Source organism: Haplochromis burtoni, unplaced genomic scaffold, assembly GCF_018398535.1.
Source record: "Haplochromis burtoni strain Fernald_Lab_line unplaced genomic scaffold, NCSU_Asbu1 Contig_43, whole genome shotgun sequence".
Classification (NCBI taxonomy): Eukaryota; Metazoa; Chordata; class Actinopteri; order Cichliformes; family Cichlidae; genus Haplochromis; species Haplochromis burtoni.
This window is the reverse complement of record NW_024582404.1, coordinates 1,125,366-1,146,279: the sequence shown is the minus strand read 5'-3', so window position 1 is coordinate 1,146,279 and position 20,914 is coordinate 1,125,366. Positions and strand designations below refer to the sequence as shown.

Here is a 20,914-nt window from a genome sequence, read left to right as displayed (position 1 = left end):
TAAACTCGGTGTGATTAGTACACATAAAGTAACAATCTCGGGATAATCTTTACAGGTGAAAGGTTCTCCAAGGTCCACTTTAGTCCAAGACTAAATTTACTGGTTATCTGCAAAAGGACATTAAAACAGCAGGTCTGGGTAGGGCTTCGCTCACTTCACTAGCAAGACTAATCATTCCATTTTATTGTGCAATGTCAGATGAAATACTGAGCTGAGCGTGTTCCCCTAAAAGTTTATATAACTTCAAGTCGGCACCACAGGTGAGGCCCCCTTAGAAACTATCTTAGTGGTTCAATCCAAAAAGCAAACTTGGGACCAGGTAGTTTGAGTTTTTGTAAACAAAGTTTTATGGATCAGAAACGGGTAGGCAGCCGGGTCTCATGGTATTTAGGAAGGAACTGGGGAGGGCATTTCCACTCAACTTGACACAGTATGGATTTTGTTCCCATCCTAATGGAATTGCAGAAATATTTGAGGGGAATCCCATTACGTAGCAATTGGAGTGCTGTAATAATGTACTCACAGTCATTTTCCCACTGCGGTTGGCCTCCTCTCGCTCTGCCAGGGCTTTCAGGAAGTTATCTTTGAGTTCTTTTCCTGCACTTGCCAGTGTCCTGGAAAAGACAACACTCAAACGGTTTGAAATGTTTCTCTTAACCTGAAAAAAGTCACATGAAGCCTTAAAGGTTCTTAATGGAAGCTTTTCACCTTCACCTTCGTGTTGCTACAGGGCAGTCTGACCCCCTTCTGCTCTAACATGAGCAAATAATCAAACATTATAAAGAAAAAGTGAATTAAAAATTGGCCATTGATTTGTTTTTTATCTCCTTTGACACTGTAGAAGAGAGATATTTCCGCTCTCTGTCTGCATGACTTTCCTTTCAATTTGCAAGTATAATCCCGCAGACTCAAGCCAGCATCTAGTATGTCATCCACAGCACTTCACCAAAGCTTATCTAGCTCTGAGAACGCTTCCACATATAAATTCTTAACGGAAGGTATCAAATTAAGTTGTTAATAAGTAGGGGTTTTTATTCTAAAATACATCTTAAATGTACAAAAATCAGCAGAAGGTTCCAGCAAGATGCTATTAATCATATCTGAGTTCAATGACTTTTTACTTTTTACACTTAGGCCAGCCTGTTTCCATGGAGACTTGTTTCTGGCGCACACAAACGTATCCACACCTGAAAAAACACTGGCACTAATATTTGAACAGTTAACACTGCAGTATGAGCAGCAGAACTTTGGCACGCATCCAGAAGCGACTGTGCAAAACATTCATCAGACCCACACCAAGTTAACATCTTAAAGGCAGTAAACAGGCCATTGGTGACTTCTCAGTTGTGGTAAAACATGAAGAAGAAAGAATGTAAATTTAAAAAATAAAATAAAAAAAGAAGCAGAACAGCCTTTAAATAAGCTACAATAAAGTAGAACGTGTAACTCCGGTGTTACTTCAGCTTTCTGGAACAGTGATGAACACAAACAAAATCTGAAATTCTCGACAGATTTCCCATGAGTGCATTATGTCCAATTTTTCAAGTAGTGTTAAGTATTTCACTTATAACGTGGAACTGAACTATGAAGATTTTTAATATTTTTTCACCTAAATTCAACTTTATATTTATGCAGTTTCATCTTCATTTGTAATGATATCATCAAAGCCCATTTCCCAACAGTGCATTGTGGGACAAATTGATCCATTAAAAATGGTCGTTAATCAACTCAGAAAATATTTAGTTAAACAGACCAAACAAACTGTTCTTTCTTCTTTAGTTAGTTAAACAGACCAAAGTAAGCTTTTTTGCCATTATTTTTTATTTATTTTTTATTTTTTTGCAAGGAGTGAAAGTATTTGGACGAGATGGCGGCACGCTAACGCCATACGGATTGGTTAGCAAATCTGAATTTATAAATGGAATGGGTTGAATGCACAGACGCACATGCTAACCATTGCTAAGTAACTCACTAATGGCAGAATTTCACTCACTTGGAGTGAGCAGAACTTCTTGGATGGTCTGTACCATGTAGCTATATGTATTTTTGTGGGTTTGATTTTATTAGTTCCACTGAGACTTAATGTCTCATTTACAAGAGAGACCTAGGCAAACATATTAGGATTACAACAATAAAAGAAACATTTGTTTCCGTGTTCTGCTACTGGAAACTGAATTTCCCGGAGGAATCTACCCGAGCGATTAATAAGGTTCTATCTATCTATTAAAATAACTAAAAATAATACCTGGGTGTTATTTTCAATTCTTTGATATTAGTGCTTATATGGGTGTCAAGTTTTAGATCCAACAGAAAATTCTTACTAATCTGCACCGAACCACCTCTTGACATGGGCTCATCAATCAATTTGGAACTTTTAACCAAGACTGGATATTTAGAAAATACTTCCAGTCAACAGTTACTCAGTGTCAAAATGTTTTCTGGGCACTTGTGCGCTATATTTTATCTGTGATGTGAGCTGGTCTTCATTTTGCCGAAGCAGCACCTTTAACTTGATTTGGATCTTGGGAAAGCAGACAAAGGCACATCTCATTCTGCTGGTTATCTGTGCTGGTGTGGCCGAAAAACGTGCTATGAGCACGGAGAGAATTACCTGGTTGGGAGGAATAGATTTCAACCCACAACTCAAGGAATAATTAAATAAGGATCAGCATTTTCCTAGTTATGCTCCTGACCTCAAGCAATGCTTTGTGGGTTGGACATTGCGGCTTCTTTAACACAAGAGTGTTGTAGGAACTACCACTGTTTAGCGTCAGCATGAAATTTGGGACACAAAGGCAGATGTTTGCCTTCTGTGTGAATAAAAATTGCTAATGCACAAATACAAGTGGTCAGAACAGAAAATTCACAGAAAACTTCAGCAGCGCTAGAAGAGGTCCAGAGATGAAAAAATCTCAAAGGGACACTCACCAAATTTAAATTAGGTATAATTTTTACTTTTGTAGGAGGAGTCACTGAATCTTTCTCAATTAAGGATCTGACTGAATATGCAGTCAATTCTTTTAGTAGGTCTACTTGACCACTTATAAAACTACTTGACACATAACAGAACCAAACAGTGTACTGAGGTTCAGTACTTGGATCTTTACAGGCAATGTGAAAGGAAGTAATGATCCCAAACGTTCCTGCAGACACCTGTGAGTTGGTAATAAATCTGTTTCTTCCATCTTGAATCCAGTTCTGTCTGCTTCACTGTCCAAAGAGCAGACAGGTTCAGTTATATTCTACATTAATGGCTCCTCAAATTCACTTTCCATTCCCAAAGCACTTTAAGAAAGCCTTAACATCCACAACAAGCACAGACAAACAGGCAGTTTCTGCTCTTAGATTAACTTGACATTACAGTAAAACAGAACAGGATCTAAATGTTTAACTTTACTAGAATTTGGACCAAGATTGTAATTTATACTAGTCATTTGGCCTGTACCCCATAATGAAAGTCTTAGAGGAATCACACAGTGGTAAAAGTGCATGGACAGCACATACTTGGAGGCTAGAAGCTCACTTCATCTTCTGAGTGAGTGAAGGATTGCTGCTGGGTCATGGGGACTGAGGCCCCAAAGTAAACACAGGTGTTGAGGAGGCAAGTGACTGGGGTTACCCCATCCAGTAGCTAAAGCAACACACACAGTCACGGAGACTTCAGTAAGTAAGACTTCAGTAAAGCATATGGACCGGACCGCTGAGATTTTGAGTTTCCTGTCAATTAACAAATTTCTTATCAAGCCTCATTTAGGAATAACAAGAATTTCACTATTAAATGATGCTGATTAGTGGCTAATGACTAGGCATTACTCTCACAGTGATCCACCCATGTGCCCCCAGTGTCTTGTTTTTGGATTGTGGTCATGCAGGTGGTCCATGGAATTCAAAGAAAAGAAATGAGGGAGGAGGTGAGCAGTTATTATCTGGCGTTGTGAAAAAAATAAATCTGTCTAAGAGCATTTGTACGGCAGATATGAAATTACTTTTGCAAAGAATATGTGTTGGTGTGCCAGTTCAAAGGGGGAAAGGCTAGAAAACATCATAAATCTAATTTTGGACGCTATGCAAGTGTCAGCGTATCTGCGTCTTTAACACTTGGACAGTTTTTCCTGAGTTGGGATTTCAAAATCTTTTAACACCTTGCTCGCCAAAACGAAAACACTACTTTGCTTGTACAAATTTTCCTAACAAGAACTCTTATTATTAAAAAGACACCGGTTAAACGGGGCTGGATTAAAACACTGCAGGGGGCTGGGTTAGTGGTGGTGCGGTTTAAGGTACCAGTGAGACAACGAAATATGATCCAGGAAGTCCAGTTGAAGTAGTGGCCTTAGCGGCGTTAAAAGGCTTATCGGATGCCAAACACTGCACAGCAGTGTGTAATGCCCACAGTCGGGACTTTACAACTTTGACCATTTTACAGTTGTAACTTTATCTCTTGTTAGGAAAACAGCTCAAGCCATCTACCAATTCTATGCACTTAATATTATTATATATACCTGAATGAATTTAACTGTGCACAAGTCTTTTAGATGGCATTGCAGTTTTGTTTTATTCTTTATTTTTGTAACCTGGCACGGCTGGTGTAGCTGGCTTGATGACACAAGTGTGCAGTCACGTTGATCTTTACCACCATTCCAATGACATGTCTGTGCAAGAGCTCACTGCTAGCGTTCTTTCTTCGTATTTTTTTTAATGAGCCTTTTGCATCAAAGATTGATAAACATTTTTTGAAGTTCATTTAGTTGTGGTTCTGACACTGAAATGCTAGTTTGTAAGTCCATTTAAATAAGTGAGAAAGTAGCTAAAACAGTATGCAGTACAAAATGCATATGTGGGCAAAAATGTTTTTTTTTTTTTAAATAGCTAGCAATCCTAAAGCATAAAACAGAAAGAAAAACACATCCAGAGCGAATATCGTGCAACACTACCTACTGACAGCATCTCATAACAACCACACCCTCCAGATGTTGCATTGCAGTGTTCAGTAAAAGCAACGACAACACCTGCCATGAAGTTAACAGGGTTTCCTGTTAACTTGACTGCAACTCAGTAAATTATGAAATACATGAAAATATGACACAATCAGAAACTCAACAAAAACTCCTGGTCGCTGTGTTACAAACTGGAGTTTATGTAATGTTTAGTTCACCTCTGCTGGGGGTGAACAGCTGTTACTGCATAACCAATATCTTCCAAGTGTGTTTATATATGTGTAAACACACCACTGCACTGCATACCAAAACCCAGAGGGCTTCTTCCTGAGCTGCAAGGTTCTTAAACTGTTGTTTTTACACTATTTATTCTCATTAGTATACACTGACTAATCTTATTGGATGCACTGGAGAATTCATGTTTTCATATTTCTAATATCTTTTTGGAAAGAGCATTTGATTATGTATACTGTTTGATTGTACAAAAACATATCTGACAGTCCATGTTGTTTGTTAAAACAACAGAAAACAGTCGGATCTTATTCTGTCATCCCGTAATTCTGTATTTTCTGGAGCTTTGTCAGCTGCATTACAATTATAGATTCTTATATATAATTTCTCATACAGCTTGGCCTTAGCAAACAAACAGCACCTGGAACCCAAAAACTGGAAAATACACACATACGTAAATCAGCAATGTTCTTATAGTGTGAGTGTGAGACAAAGAGAGAGAGAGTGTGAGTGTGAGTCTATGTATGTGTCTTTGTCACAAATGTACTTGATAAGGGTGGGAGCCTGCCCCTAAACCCAAGGCCAGAGGCAGACAGATGGAAACAGGACAACCACGCCAACCACAGCCCCCAGGAGTACCAAAGACCTGAGACCACACATCCGTGCATTCATCCAAGCAAGAGAAGGAGGTAGGCCCCAGATGGGGAGCCCACGGCCAAAGGGTGAGAGTCCTAGAGAACCAGAGGCAACGGGCACCCTGGTACGATTCAAGGGCCCCAGGTGCCACACAGCACCCGGCAGAGAACCCCCCCCCCCCTTAAGGGGCCAGTTACGTACCCCGGAACCAACAAGCATCTGTATCCGGGGGAGGGGCAGAAAAGTCCAGCAGGGACTATGTCCCACAGGGGCCAAGGCTCAGGAAGCCCCAAACACAAGCCCAGCCATGGACACACGCTCATTCAGTCCACTCACTCACTCTCACCCACCCACTAGAGATACACAGTGAGACTTTTTTTTACCACTAAAATATGCTGTAGTTTGGACCACCAAATAATTTAAATAAAAAGGTTCATACCCCGCGAAAAACAAGCAGATACACAAAATTACTGTCAGATTCATGACGTTGTGCACTGGCCTATTTTGTTCTTTCCACTATACGCAAGCTAGCAAATCAAAACCAACAGGCATCTGCAGTAGCATGAACATGCTACCCATATACTGCCCTGCACCCATTTCTTTATTTAGGAAAACATGTTTACCTCTAGGTCAAGTGGAGAAAATGGTAACAGCATTGTAAGAGAGAAGTACGTCTAATGCAAGAAAACAGCAGAAAGTCCGACAGAAGAAACTTAAATAATTGTGTCCAAAGAGGAAACCAGAAAAAGGCACAACTTTCCAGAGTGTTTCCACCAGACAGGAATGTAAAAAAAAATTAATTAATAAATAATAAATAAAAGCAAGGCTCCAACAGAAATAGCTGACTTTATGAACATCGTTTCACCCTGGGACACTCGCTGTGGCTCAAGTGGACATCGGAGCTGACAGGATGAGAAAAACAAAACAAAACAACTTTTCTGGCAAAATAATATACTGTAAGCGATGACATCCACAAATAATTTGTCATTTTTAACAGAAGATAAGATAGTTTAAGATAAGACCAAGAATACTGTAAAATGCTTAAATTAATTGGTTAAAGCCCATATATTTCCCTTCAGTATATTTTCTTTACGTGCTATTTTTTAAAATAATGAATCTATTCTTAAAAAAAAAACTTTGAATCCTAATTTTTATTGATTTTATAACATTTGTTTTATTCTAGGCTTGTGAAATTTTATCACACTCAATAAATTTGATCTACAGCTAACTGTCTTTCATGTGTGAAAAGTTGCTACAGGAAATAGTTCCCACCATTGACTGTCATTAAAAAGTTCTTTCTGGAAAAGTGGAGTAGCATTCCACCTTAATTTAGAATCACTGGTTTGCAAATAAATATGCAGCAACTGGACGAGAATTTGATCCAATGACAGGTAACAGATGTGGTGCTATAGAATAATTCCTTATTTTATTCTTAGGAAAGATTAGCAGATTGAAGATTTCATTAGCCTGCAGCTTTCAACAGTGTAACAGATGGGAACTTTCAATAGTACAGTGATTTCTTTAGAAACAACACATACTGTACCAGAATATTTTTCCTCGGCATGATTGGGAAAATGAATCTTATGGAAAATATTATTTTGGGCTGGTGGACGTCAAGGGAAATTCCACACAGCATGACAATTTACTTTATTTTGGGGGGGTTTATAAAATCCTCTGTCACCTCTGATTACAATGAGCTGAATGTATCAGTTACACATGTGGCATACATGATATTATACCTGACTTTTCTTTGTATACTGTGGCCACCTTGGCTTTCGGAGTTGTGGGGGTTACATATTGTGTACGCCTGCCTAAAAAGTACTTGTTTCTAAATGTGGATCAAAGGAGTCATTGTCATTTCTTTTCAATGGAGCTCATATTAAGATGTATTCCATTTGGGAAACATACAAAGCAAATCCTCTGTAATCAGTGAAGGATAATGTCCTCCAAACAACAAGAGAAAAAGAGTAAGACTACAATGATTCAAATCCATGTTTTGAATTTGAATCCGATGTGTAGATTTAAAGAGAGCAACAGGAAACGTGAAAGTTTTGGAAAATCTACCCAATTTTTGGTCCTAAAATGAGAGGGCGAGCTCTCATCCTTGAATGACTTTCTGCAGTGCACATGTCAGCAATGTGGTTTCTTCCTCATCAGCTTATTAGCTTACACTGTAATCCAAAGCAACACATATGAAATCATTTAAAACTATTTTTCAACCAATTTCAGCTGCTGATTAGTGAAGAATTTCCTTAGCACCAACTTTTTTACAGCAGATTTATGGTTCTGTGTTGGTGTCCATTTGCACTTCTACTGAAACTACCCAAAGAGAAGGATAATAGGAATCACACCAACAAGCAAGTAGACTATTTCTAAGAAACTCTTCGTCTTCTCTGTAACACAACCAACACAAACATAATTAAGAGTAGAACTTCAGCTGCTTGATGCTTTGGCAGTGCCTCCAAGTGGCAGTGGAGAGCTTCAATATGTAGACATGCTAGCACTGACTCAAGCAAAGCAGTGCCACAATGGAGCCTGCAGAGCTCTATTTTTAATTTCTTCTTATTTAGCAGTGTAACTACTCAGGAGCTGGTATTTAAGTTTGCTTATCTTCTAAACTGAATTAAAACAATTAGACACTCCATTAGTCTTTGCTTAAACTGCTAATCCTATGACCCATGATGGATGGATGGATGGATGGATGGATGGATGGATGGAAACTAAAGCAATTCCATCAGATCTTGCCTGATGAATCCATAACAATACTCCACCAACTATAGCATACATAAATACTAAGACCTTATGATGTAGAAAACTATTTGTATCCATCATAACGGCCACTAAGCTATATTATGAGTCAGATATTATGAATCACCGGAGACTGAATCACTGTTTTCTATAGCTTTAAAGCAATTTGTTTGCACAGAATAATAAAAGTATTATTTTAAATATAACTATATATTTATTTAAGGTAGCTAAACTTTTCCTATGCTTCACTCTATTTTTTAAACTACAACAGCAATGTGTTAGGATATTAAAGTTACAGAATTTAAAATTTGCCGTCGTCTCTTTTGCAAATGTTGACATGGACACTAATGGAAATATATGTGAAACACTAAATACTCTCAGAGTATTATTGTTAAAATTTGGCTTGTTTGGAAAACTCCAGGAAAGCAAGCGAGTGACAACACTTTGATGCACTGTGTTAGCAGTAAGCAGGTACATCTGTTTTATTAATCATTACTATGATACACGAAAAGAAAATGTGGAAACATTTCACTCAAATGACAGCTTGTTATTTATTATCTTTTGCACCAGCTGGTTAAAAAGTGGCATATATTTTCATTTGAGAGGTGCATGGAGGGATGTGGTGGCAAGCTTAAGCCTTGCAGGATGTCTGTCTCTGGACAGCTCTTGCAGTGGAGAGCTCCAAATTTACACACCCGTCCAAAATCACAAAGTGCAAGCAAGGCAATTGGCTTGACAGCACATGTAATAGAGACTGCAAAACCTCGTCGCCCAAGGGCCCTCACCAGAGTAGCCGTGGAGGAGAGTGGCGGGGGGTTGGCTCTCTTAAAAAAAAGGGAAAAAAAGAGAGAGAGTTTGGGATCAGCTTTGTGAGGCTTCTCATGTCAGTCACATACACAAACTTATTTTTGCTAAGTATCTGGAGGTTGGATCCGCAGTGAAATGTGCAGTGTGCGTGTTCGTGGCACTGGTTTTACTTGGCACCACAAATGATAGCTCACTTTTAATATAGAGTAGAGAGTTAGAGAGCGCAGAATTCTTGAGGCAGACTGTAAAAACGTAGCAGCACAATGGACAATGAGCGTGGCTGTGGTTTGGACTGTAGGAAGATCGCGGGGAGCCTGATGGAAACCTCGCAGGACTGCCGTGAGCACGCGAGGTCAGGACATATGCTGACATGGACTTCTGAGCCTGAGCCTGAGTCAGAGCCAGAGCGGAGGGAAACCGAGCCCTCACGTCTGTTCAGCAGCGCTCTGCTGCTCCTCTTGTTTGTCTCTGAATTTATGTCAAATGTTAGTCCTGCCTGATGCAAAATGCAACACTAAGACCCCAGACATGGATGTATTCTGCACAAATTAAACACAAAGCAGTTTCCAAAGTGCAGCAGGGTTGATGATATTAGTATGAATATTTGATAAAGAACACAACACTACATATTCATTAACTGAACTATTTGGATAGGATCTTAAAAGGCCATCTTCGCTATAATAGTTCCTTTTGGCGTGAACTGGATTAAAAATACAAATTCAGCACAAATGTCTCTCTCCAGAAAGCACCCAAAAAAAAGTATCTACAAATCTTGTTAGCAGCTTCATGTTGGAGCTTCTTTACTTGCCTTCACATGGTGAGAGGTACAGTAAGGGGTAGGGCTGGGCTATTCATCTGATTTTAATTTAATTAACCATAACCTCCAATATAAAGAAAACAAGACATTTGGGATAAAAATATTGCTTTTTGCATTCGTTTCCACTGCAAAGCTCTCTTTTTATTTCATGTCATAAAATCAAGCACACCCATTTCCTTTACAGAGGAGTGCATTTGCCTCTCCCTAAAAGCCCAACTCAGTCACCAGCACAGAGTTCAAGGAAGCCTACTTTAAAAAGATTTCTACATTTACAAAGAGAAGTTTCTTTTGGAACTTCGATAAGTTTGTGATGCTTATTAAGAATATTCATGTTTGGTTTTTTCCTGAAGGCGCTGGACGTTGTAGGGCTGTCCTGGTTGACACGCCTCTGCAATGTTGCGTGGAGATCAGGGGCAGTACCTGTGGACTGGCAGACCGGGGTGGTGGTCCCCATCTTTAAGAAAGGGGACCGGAGGGTGTGTTCCAACTACAGGGGGATCACACTCCTCAGCCTCCCTGGGAAAGTCTATGCCAGGGTGCTGGAAAGGAGAGTTCGTCCGTTAGTCGAACCTCGGATACAGGAGGAACAATGCGGTTTTCGTCCTGGTCGCGGAACACTGGACCAGCTCTTTATCCTCTCCAGGATACTTGAGGGTGCATGGGAGTTTGCCCAACCAGTCTACATGTGTTTTGTGGACTTGGAGAAGGCATTCGACCGTGTCCCTCGGGGTGTCCTGTGGGAGGTGTTGCGGGAATATGGGGTGTCTGGCCCATTGCTACGGGCCATTCGATCCCTATACAACCGTTGCAAGAGCTTGGTTCGCATTGCCGGCAATAAGTCGGACTCGTTCCCGGTGGGTGATGGGCTTCGCCAGGGCTGCCCTTTGTCTCCGGTTCTGTTCATAATTTTTATGGACAGGATTTCTAGGCGCAGCCAAGTGGCGGAGGGCTTTCGCTTTGGTGGCCTCAGAATCTCATCTCTGATTTTTGCAGATGATGTGGTTCTGTTGGCTTCATCGGGTGAGGGCCTCCAGCTCGCACTGGAACGGTTCGCAGCCGAGTGTGAAGCAGCGGGAATGAGGATCAGCACCTCCAAATCTGAGGCCATGGTTCTCAGCCGGAAAAGGGTGGAGTGCCCACTCCGGGTCGGGGATGAGTTCCTGCCCCAAGTGGAGGAGTTCAAGTATCTCGGGGTCTTGTTCGCGAGTGATGGGAGAAGGGAGCCGGAGATCGACAGACGGATTGGGGCTGCAGCTGCAGTAATGCGGACGCTGCACCGGTCCGTCGTGGTGAAGAGGGAGCTGAGTGTAAAAGCGAAGCTCTCAATTTACCGGTCGATCTACGTCCCTACCCTCACCTATGGCCACGAGCTGTGGGTAGTGACCGAAAGAACGAGATCGCGGATACAAGCGGCAGAAATGAGCTTCCTCCGAAGGGTGGCTGGCCTCTCCCTTAGAGATAGGGTGAGAAGTTCGGCCATCCGGGAGGGGCTCAGAGTAGAGCAGCTGCTGCTCCACATCGAAAGGAGCCAGCTGAGGTGGTTCGGGCATCTGACAAGGATGCCCCCTGGGCGCCTCCTGGGTGAGGTGTTCCAGGCATGTCCCACCGGGAGGAGGCCCCGGGGCAGACCCAGGACACGCTGGAGAGATTATATCTCTCGGCTGGCCTGGGAACGCCTTGGTATTCCCCCGGACAAGCTGGAGGAGGTGGCTGGGGAGAGGGAGGTCTGGGCCTCTTTGCTTAGGCTGCTGCCCCCGCGACCCGGCCCCGGACAAAGCGGATGAAGATGGATGGGTTTTTTTGAGTAACAGGATTATGATTTCTGGAATCTGGCTTTTAGGGAAAGGGGGAAGCCCGCGGATAAAGAAAGTAAAGTTGAAAAAGTTGTCCACTATCTTTTTTTCAAAATCTATGAAGCCAGAGATATAAATGAAATAATTTGACAGCCATGCATCATGGTTAGATCATGTTTACTTCTGCACAGGGACATGTTTGCCATTTAGATCCCTTATATTCAAGATTCAAGTCAGTTATCTCCAAAACTAAGCAACTGACAACCAAATAATCTATATAAATGGAGAAATAAAACTACATACCAGAGACAAAATACGTACATTTGATCTTGTGGTGAACTTTCCCTTTAACAAATCTATTTTTTATCAACTTGAACATCAAATAATGGAACCACCAATCGAAGCCAGGAGACTAAAACTATTTTCAAATTCTGATAACGCCTTTGGTTTCCCCCAAGCCAAACATCCATACAACTCACTAAGCATCCCATTCATCCAAGTTTCCTTTTCCAAATCACATATTGAATTTCATTTATGTCTGATGAGAGTAGCAGCTCTTTTGTTCAGTCTTTTTTGTGATGTGTTGGCAAAGCCCCCCTCTTTCACAGCCAAGCAGTCAGGAGGAGCCTGTTGTTCTTAAAAATGAGACAGGGCAACAACTGATTAGCATTCACTGCACTATCTCCACTCCCCTGGTATTTTATTACCACAGGTGCAGGGGCATTCATTGATCAGATGCACGCTATAGTCGAGGTTAGGCCTTAATTGAAAACAGCTCTATTTATACACCTGCAGGCACTAAAGGTCTCCAAGAGAGCCCAGGGAGGCTGAAGAGAAGAGAAAGGAAGGGGGGAGAAAACAGAGTAGTGACAGAACTGTGAAAAAAGACATGCCTTGGGAGACATAGGTTAAAGCCTGCAGAGAAGGCAAAAGGCATTCCCAAAACAGCATGGCTACCAAGTGCCATGAGAGAAGCATGCAGGTGCAGAAATCTTTAGGAAAGAACACATGTTTGAAGCAAACAGAAGTGATTTGTTGAAAATATGGAAAAACAATTTCTTTTTCAGCCAACATCTACATTTATTCTGTTTACCGCGCTGCTGCCAGTCTTTGTTGCCAAAGTCGTTTTTCAGAGCCTTGTACTGATTGTGTTCAGCCACATTGCAGGTGGTACTTTGCATCCTGGGGCCCATGTTTTCACAATCTGACCACAACAGGAGGTCAAGGGGTCTGTGTGGTGGAAATCCAATCAGAAAAACCACAGAGGAAAGAGAAATCTGCATTTAGACAGAGAGAGGGATGCAGCTCAGACGTGCAACTTTGATGGGGAAAGTTTGTAAATGATGTACAGCTCTTTTTCTGTCATGTCAAGGTCTTTTACAGGATGTCAAATTTCCAAGTGTGGGAAAGCTATGAAAGCTGTTAATCAGTTTAAAAGACATACGTGAGGGGGGTGAAAAGGTGCTCAGTCAGCTATAGGTTGTTGGCACCGGAGTGGGTCAGACACTGACTAATAAAAGTGTGAGAAAACTTCAAAGACAGCTGATACAGCAGATGATTATTTAAGGATTAAATTTAATGCAATAAAATTAACATTAACGTTGCTATAAGCTATCACTGACAGAGAACAGAATCAGATCCCACATGGAGAGTTTTCTTTTTGAAATAATGTAACACGTCTGTTAAATACCTTTGACGGGATTAAAAAAAATCATTTGCTAGAGTTAAGTCAGCTCAGAAAAATATGGCATAAAATGTATGAGTGAGGCGTATTTCAGCTATGGCCCATTATTTACAGAGGCAGTTGTGTGTATGTGTGTGTAAAAGTTTGTATTCCATGACCAGTTGGACCAAGTGATTGCTGGAGATTGCAGACAGTCGCTAGTGTGTAACTGATTGCTCAACTTGGTATAAAATGTGCCAAAAACATCATTGCAATTACTTTGGTTGCTAGCATGTTGCTGCAATCACAAGTCTGCCAACACCCGCAAACACCTCGCCAAAAAGTAGTGAAACTTGAAATAGTGTGTTGCAAACCAGAAATTTGAATGCTCACATTTAAAGTAAAAGTTGCACCTATTGAAATATGCTGAATGCAGCAACAACACATTTGGTGTACGACAACTTTGAAAGTAAATGTTTGCATACTGCATCACACTTCTCCATGTTTCATTAGAGGTAAGCAAAGAGAGTAAAGAGAGTAAACAATGAGTGTTTGCAGATCGGTCTTCTGTGCAACAGCAGAAATCTGCGAACAACCGAAGCAATCACAAGGAGTGCTTTTTGTGTAGCACCCTCATTGCGACCAAGTTCACCTGGAAACAGACAGAATTCTCCAGCAGCCAATCAACTACTGGTTTGGGAATACACATTTTGTCCTAGCAACCAGTGGTTACCAGACGGTTGCTGACCAGTCTCAAGGCCTTTGTAACTGGGACCTAAATGAACAAAGTACTCTCTAAACCTTTGAAAAAAAAGTGAAGCCAATGCAGAAGTGTGGATGTTGGGCAGTACATTCTAATGCACAACATCAGGAAACTTCTGTGGTGGTAAAAGAAGTCGAACCATAAGTACCGAGTAACCATTTTCCAGCTGAATTTATGAGTTTATGTCAACTCTGACGTGACACCTGGTTTAAAATAAACAAGATGGCAATAGCCAAAACGCAGAAGGCTTGCTGACTCAAGCCTTCAAGCAAACTAATGGGTGACAGTACGGTCAACTTTACAATATAAGCTCCTCCTTGCCTCCTTTTGCTCTCAAAGCTCTTACAAAAAAAAAGAAAGAAGAGACAGTTGTTTGAAACACAGTCAACTTATGAATCAACAGCTGAGAAGCCGATTATGCTGAATCAATCCTTTAAGAACACTTCATGGACAGGGAGATGGGTTTTTTTCCACGGTGACTACGGGACATAATCCATTCTAAGTGTTGTAAATCCAAGCTGACAACAGCTGCTGTCCTCTAAGAAGAAGCAAGCTAGAAATCTCTCAGAGCCACTTAAAAACAAAAGCTTTTACAAAGATCAATCGTCCTTGGAGTATTCATTTAAAATCGGTCTGATTGGATAATGTGAAGAATCCAATTCTGTAGTCCAAACACTGTTAAGAGCTTACAAATATGATCACAGCCTTTGGAAACGGTTTCATGGATGTAGATCTTGGAAAGGGAACAGACTACTGTGTGTATAACATCCCAATGTTCCAGTACAACATTTCCGTGGATCCTGTTGGGACAAGATGAAAGGCTTTGTGCCCTAATATCACTGTAACTGCAGGTGTGGAGGCTCCCATTTCACGAGTGTCACTGATGTTTAGGGGGGCCATGGGGAGGGGGAACGACGAGACATCTGCACGTTTGGATAACCATCTGAGGGTTCAATCAAATTCAACACCTAGCAGGTAAATGTTTGGATACTTGTGTGTGTGTGTGTGTGTGTGTGTGTGTGTGTGTGTGTGTGTGTGTATGATGTTACCTGTCTGGCTTGTCATCAAAGTAGACACCACAAACACTTGGCTTTATCAAATATCTGTGTGATCACTATCCCGGGCAGTATATAGAGGACTTCAGTTTGTAGTTTCGGCTTATTTTTGTTAAGATTCTTTTTTATATCTAAATTTAAACAGACAGGGAGGCCTTGTTCAAACAAAAGTCAGAGGATGTGAAGTTGATGAGCTGGTCTCATTTGCCCTGTCTTTTTAAAATAATATAAAGTGCTAAAAAAAATGCAGCCATGCAAATCAGAGCTATAAGGAAAAAAAATCTAATTTTACAACCTGTCAGGCTTTTATTAACAGTGCAGAACTTCTGCCAAAAATGCATTTCCTTTCCAACACATGGTTCATTCAGGAAGACAGAAATTGTGTCTCATAGCCACAGGGAGAATCTAAACGATATAGTGACCTATGATGCATAAATTAAAAAACAAAACAAAACATGACTCATATACAGTTGCGGTTCAAAAACAGTAAGTCTATATCAACATAATAATTTTTCAGTTGATATCAGACAGAAAGTCAAGTTACTGCTTGCTTCATTTGTATTTTTTTATACAGATGAGGACAAAATTATTAGCCCCCCCATGAAGATTTCTTTTTCAGAAAAACCAAGAATTAGCAGGGTTAAAATTATTACCCCCCTGATGCTTATACTCAAGTGTGAATCCTTTTTGTTGAATAACAGCCTGCAGTCATTTATTGCAGTTTTCGACAAGTCTCTCTAACACGCCTCCTGAGCAAATCCATTCTTCTTTGGCAAATCTCTCAAGCTCCTCAACATTTGATGATCTTCTGGCATGGACCTTGGTCTTCAGTTCACCCCACAAATTTGCAATGGGATTTAAATCAGGGCTTTGTGCAAGCCGGTCAGTAACTTTAACTTTGGTCTTCTGGAGGGAGTGACATTCTCACTGTTGTGTTGGAGGATAAAGAAATGACTCAGAGCCAGTTTTGCTACTGACTGCTTGAGTTTTTCTTTCAGAATCCTTCTTTCTTCACGAGTCCTTCCACCCTGACAGAATTCAAGGTGTCCCAGGCACACTTGAGCATCTCTACAGCGTTTCACTGTGAGGATGGTGTCCTTTGGGTTGTACATCTCTTCCTTCTTTCTCCAAATGTAAACATTGTCTCTGGGGTCAAAGAGCTCTAGTTTCACCTCATCTGACCAAAGGACAGACTTCCAGTATATATAATCTGTCTTCAGGTTGTCCTTAGCATACTTCAGTCTGGCTTGAAGGCATCTCTTTTGCAGAAGTGGAGTTGTTTTTTTTGTTTACTGTGCAGGGTGCCAATGATTGTCTCCTTTGAGACTACAATTTACAACTTGGCTAAGTAATTTAGTGTCTTGGCAGATGTTCTTGGGTCTTTAGACACAGCTCTCACTTTTTTTCCCCAGTCGTTCAAATCTTTGCTTCCTACCTCTGCCAGACTGGTGCTGCACTGTGTGGCTCTCTTTGAATTTCTGATTATACTTCTCGCTTCAGTTCTTGACACTTGAAAACACTGTGATAAGTTTGTATATGCATTTTCTGCTGATTTCGTTTGTGTTTAACATGATGCTTTCTCAAGTGACATCTCAAACTCTTGTTGAAGTTTTGATACTACGTAAATTGGAAAAAAAATCCCTTAGTCTTAACTTGATTTTATAGATTAGAGCACTGCAAAATTAAAGCATATCATTGCATGCCAGTGGTTTGTGCTATGGCTAAAAATAGCTAACGATCCCTTATAACATTGGCCCTGGTATTTTTTTGTCTGAAATCAATCAGAAATAACAGAAATAATTGATGCTTTCTAAAGAAAGTATGTTTCAAAGTGCTATGTTAAAAATCTCTTGCTCTGTTAAAGAAGGACAAACATTTATTATTAATAGTGAGGGGCAAATACTTGTGTCCTCATGTGTAATTGTACCTGCACACCATCTCCATCATTTGAGAAAAACAAACTGGTACTTTCCTTCTGAACACTACTGCATGAATACACAGTGTGATTAAATGCAAGTAGCTTTATACTGATGAACACCCAGTCAGACTGGTGAGGTTCGAAATACTGACAACCATCATCTGCCACAAACAAAATTGCTGAGAGCTACAGTACTTTGTTTTGTTTTTAGAGTTTTGCTCAGTAACAGTCTAAAAGCTCCACCTGTTGTTGGTGTTAAGCAGAACTTACTGGTGCATGTGTAGATGTCTGCTGCCATGGATGCTGTGCCTTGGTGGTTTAGCCAAAATATATGTTGAACAAGGGTAGAATGGATCCAGCCAGAGACACCATGGATGGACAAAGCCACTTTGACATCACCTAAATTAATGTTTGGTTTAAAGCCTTAATAAAAACATGACCTTTATTCGGTTACTTATGGTTCGTATTAAATGGTAAATGGCCTGTATTTGTATAGCGCTTTACACATTCAGTCATCCACCCATTCACACACTGGTAATGGCAAGCTACATTGTAGCCACAGCCACCCTGGGGCGCACTGACAGAGGCGAGGCTGCCGGACACTGGCGCCACTGACCACCACCAGTAGGCAACAGGTGAAGTGTCTTGCCCAAGGACACAACGACCAAGACTGTTGGAGCCGGGGCTCGAACAGGCAACCTTCCGATTACAAGGCGAACTGCCAACTCTTGAGCCACGATCGCCCCAAAATTAAAAAACTAAAGGTTTGGTGCCAACATAAGGTTTTAAAAAGCTCTTTCCTTGTGGAAGTTTTAATTCTACTACCGTATCTGTCAAGATATGTGTAAAAACAACAGTAAGCTAACCCAACAGATGGAGCTTATGGCTAAGAAAAAAGAAAAAAAAAAAACACTATATATAATAAATAATCCCTGTTCATACACTGGAGTACACCCTGACTTTGCTAACGCAGCCAAACATCAAACAAGACACAGCGGTGGGTATTTGACTGTAATATATTTCTCTACTACTGAACAGTTGTTAATCACAGCGCAGTTCTTGCACCAACCTACATGTGCAGACCCGCCATCATCTGTTTTTCCCAGACTTCAAGTCTTGGCCCACTTGAAAAAGACGAATCAAGCTAAAATGCTGAGTCCGGCAAGTTGTTATTGAGCCAAGCTTTGGTCATTAGAAAGCTAAATAGCTCCTTGTTTCCTTTTGTGTGTTTAATCTTAGCTGGAGCGGGTATAATTTATTATACAGTGAACAAAATTTGGCTGGAACAAACACAGGACTAGCTAACCTGGTTGCGCTAATCTTAAACTTCTATAGAAGCCCGATCAGTTTACCCCTCTAAAGCTTTCTTGCACGCCGCTTCCTCTTGTTCCACCAGTCGTCTGCTGCTGGGCACCGTGTCTTCGGTAGCTGATCTGCTGAGCTCCGCTCTCAGTGTTCTTGGCAACACAGTTCTCTCGGAGGTTTGTACCCACTCACCCACGTTACATACTGCCAGAGCAGGCGTTGAAAGAGAAGCCGCTCGCCCTATTACAAGTCAGTGTACCATCAAAATGATTTTGAAGTTGTTATTTTAAAAAGAAAATAGTTACATATTATTGCTTTAACAAGGGATCAAAGTCCACCAGATGGAGCTTAGGTTTTCCTTCTCATTATGCACCCCTGCAAATCTGAAACGATGTGAAACACCCCAACAGTAAAGACAAATAAATTTGCTTGACGTGAGCTGTGACACTGTTTACACAGAAAAGTTGGTACTTTGACAAAAATATGGCTCGGGATATAAGATCTGGTTAGGAATGGAAACAGCTCAAGCACAGAAACTGATTCACGGGGAGCCCCCTGGCTTCAACCGCAACTACAGAAAAAGACCCAAGGAAGAGACTGAGGATCACTCAACTGAAATATTATTCTTTCACACTAAATGAGAAGTGAATATAATGAACTACAGAACAGTAACTTTTTTTCCCCTTTCCACTGTGACTGATTTTAAAATCCTCTGACCACATTCGGACTGTAAACAGCCTCATTTAATTTTCCAAATATAACCCAACCTCTTCTAGCATTTAACTGGTGCTTTGTGTGAATCTGTCTCTCCTGGTCAGTCGTAAGGACAACACCTCAGACAGCACAGTGGGGTCAGTGAGAAGTTAACTCACACTGGCCGGCTCCTGTCGTAGAAAGCGTTGCTCTTTGCAGCCTCTGCAGCCTGCACAGCTGCTTTCCTCTCCTCAAATTCCTCCCTGCTCAGGACCGTGCCCCTGTGGCCGTGTTCCACCAGCTTATGGGCCAACTCCTTCTGCTTGAGATGAGAACAGAAGAAGAATCAGTGAAGAAGAGGGAGCATGCTTTACAGTCAAGGCTGGATATTGTCAGACGTTTGCAGTGCCGAATTTACAAATTGTGGCCTCTCAACTCACTAATCACCACAAGAGTACTGACAGATAAAATTTTCTCAGCTGGTTTTTAGGATTTACTTGTCACGCTTGTCTTTCGATTAAAAGGTGTCATTTCACTGCCCTGCCTAAAAGCATGGAAGCGATGACCTGCTCTCCGACACCACCACATTTTTAGTTTTATGGGTTCAGGATGATTTCATTCCTATTTCCAGATCTATTTCTGTTGTAAGTGTGAGCATTAATGTATGTCAGCAGGGATTTTTAGCTACATTATTCCGATCGTCACTTGCAAACCTGCTGTCATTAAAGCAAAGCCATAAAGTCATCATCTAAAAACCAAATCTCGCCGTCAAACCCAGTGGCTTGTTAGATCAAAGCTTCTGCCACATGTCCTCATACCCAAAATCCCAGCAGCCGGGCCTGTGTCCGCACCCAAGAGGAAAAGTTATATTTTCCTTCAGCTTTGATGTGGCTGACCAGAAATGAGTCTCAGACCTTTGCTGGTCCTAAAATTGGCCTGAAAATCCACTCAAACAGATGATTTGAGCGCACACACCAGGATCTACACTAATCAGCTAAGGTGGAAATCACTTTGTAATACACGGCACTTCGGAGACAAGACCGGAATAACGTGATCTGTGATAAATGGGTTCATAATTAGTGGATTTATCCAGATTTGGCCCTTTTCAACACAACCACACATGCCAGATGACCTGGGCTGAGTGTGCTGTGTCACAACACGGGGAAGAATCTGAATGATTGACTGCAGCTGATTATCAGGTCTGATAGGCGTTGTTCTCTCAATGTGGACACAGGTGTTCAAACAATTCCGCAGCAGACACATAACTCATTAGCATGGGCGCCATCTGCTGGACAGAAGCAGGACTGCTGATTTCTAAAGGGCAGGTTCATTTTCAACTTATTTAGCAGAATATGTGGCTCGAAAAACTTAAGAGACCAACATGAAAGAAAGAACAAATGCGATTTAGGGCTTTTTAAAGGCATATGTTTGATAATATACAGCCTGAAAGCTACTTCTCCTGAGTCTTTCGTCCATCCCTGAAAAACATATGAAAATAACTAACCCTAACCTTAGCGGAAGATAATGGATGGATGGATTAGAATTTCA

At 41.1% G+C, this 20,914-nt stretch overlaps 1 protein-coding gene across 2 annotated transcripts in view; it reads right to left on the bottom strand.

Annotated features, from left to right (window-relative positions):
* cfap299 (cilia and flagella associated protein 299) overlaps positions 1–20,914 on the bottom strand; it is an 83,839-nt gene that overhangs the window by 61,798 nt on the left and 1,127 nt on the right. The window contains exons 2-3 of one of the 2 annotated variants that reach the window (XM_042220107.1): positions 19,546–19,688; positions 524–614 (exon numbers count right to left, since the gene is read on the bottom strand). In XM_042220107.1, coding sequence (XP_042076041.1) covers positions 524–614; positions 19,546–19,688 — 234 coding nt within the window. The remainder of the gene's footprint in view (positions 1–523; positions 615–19,545; positions 19,689–20,914) is intronic. The other variant, XM_014333484.2, reaches the window with a different exon arrangement.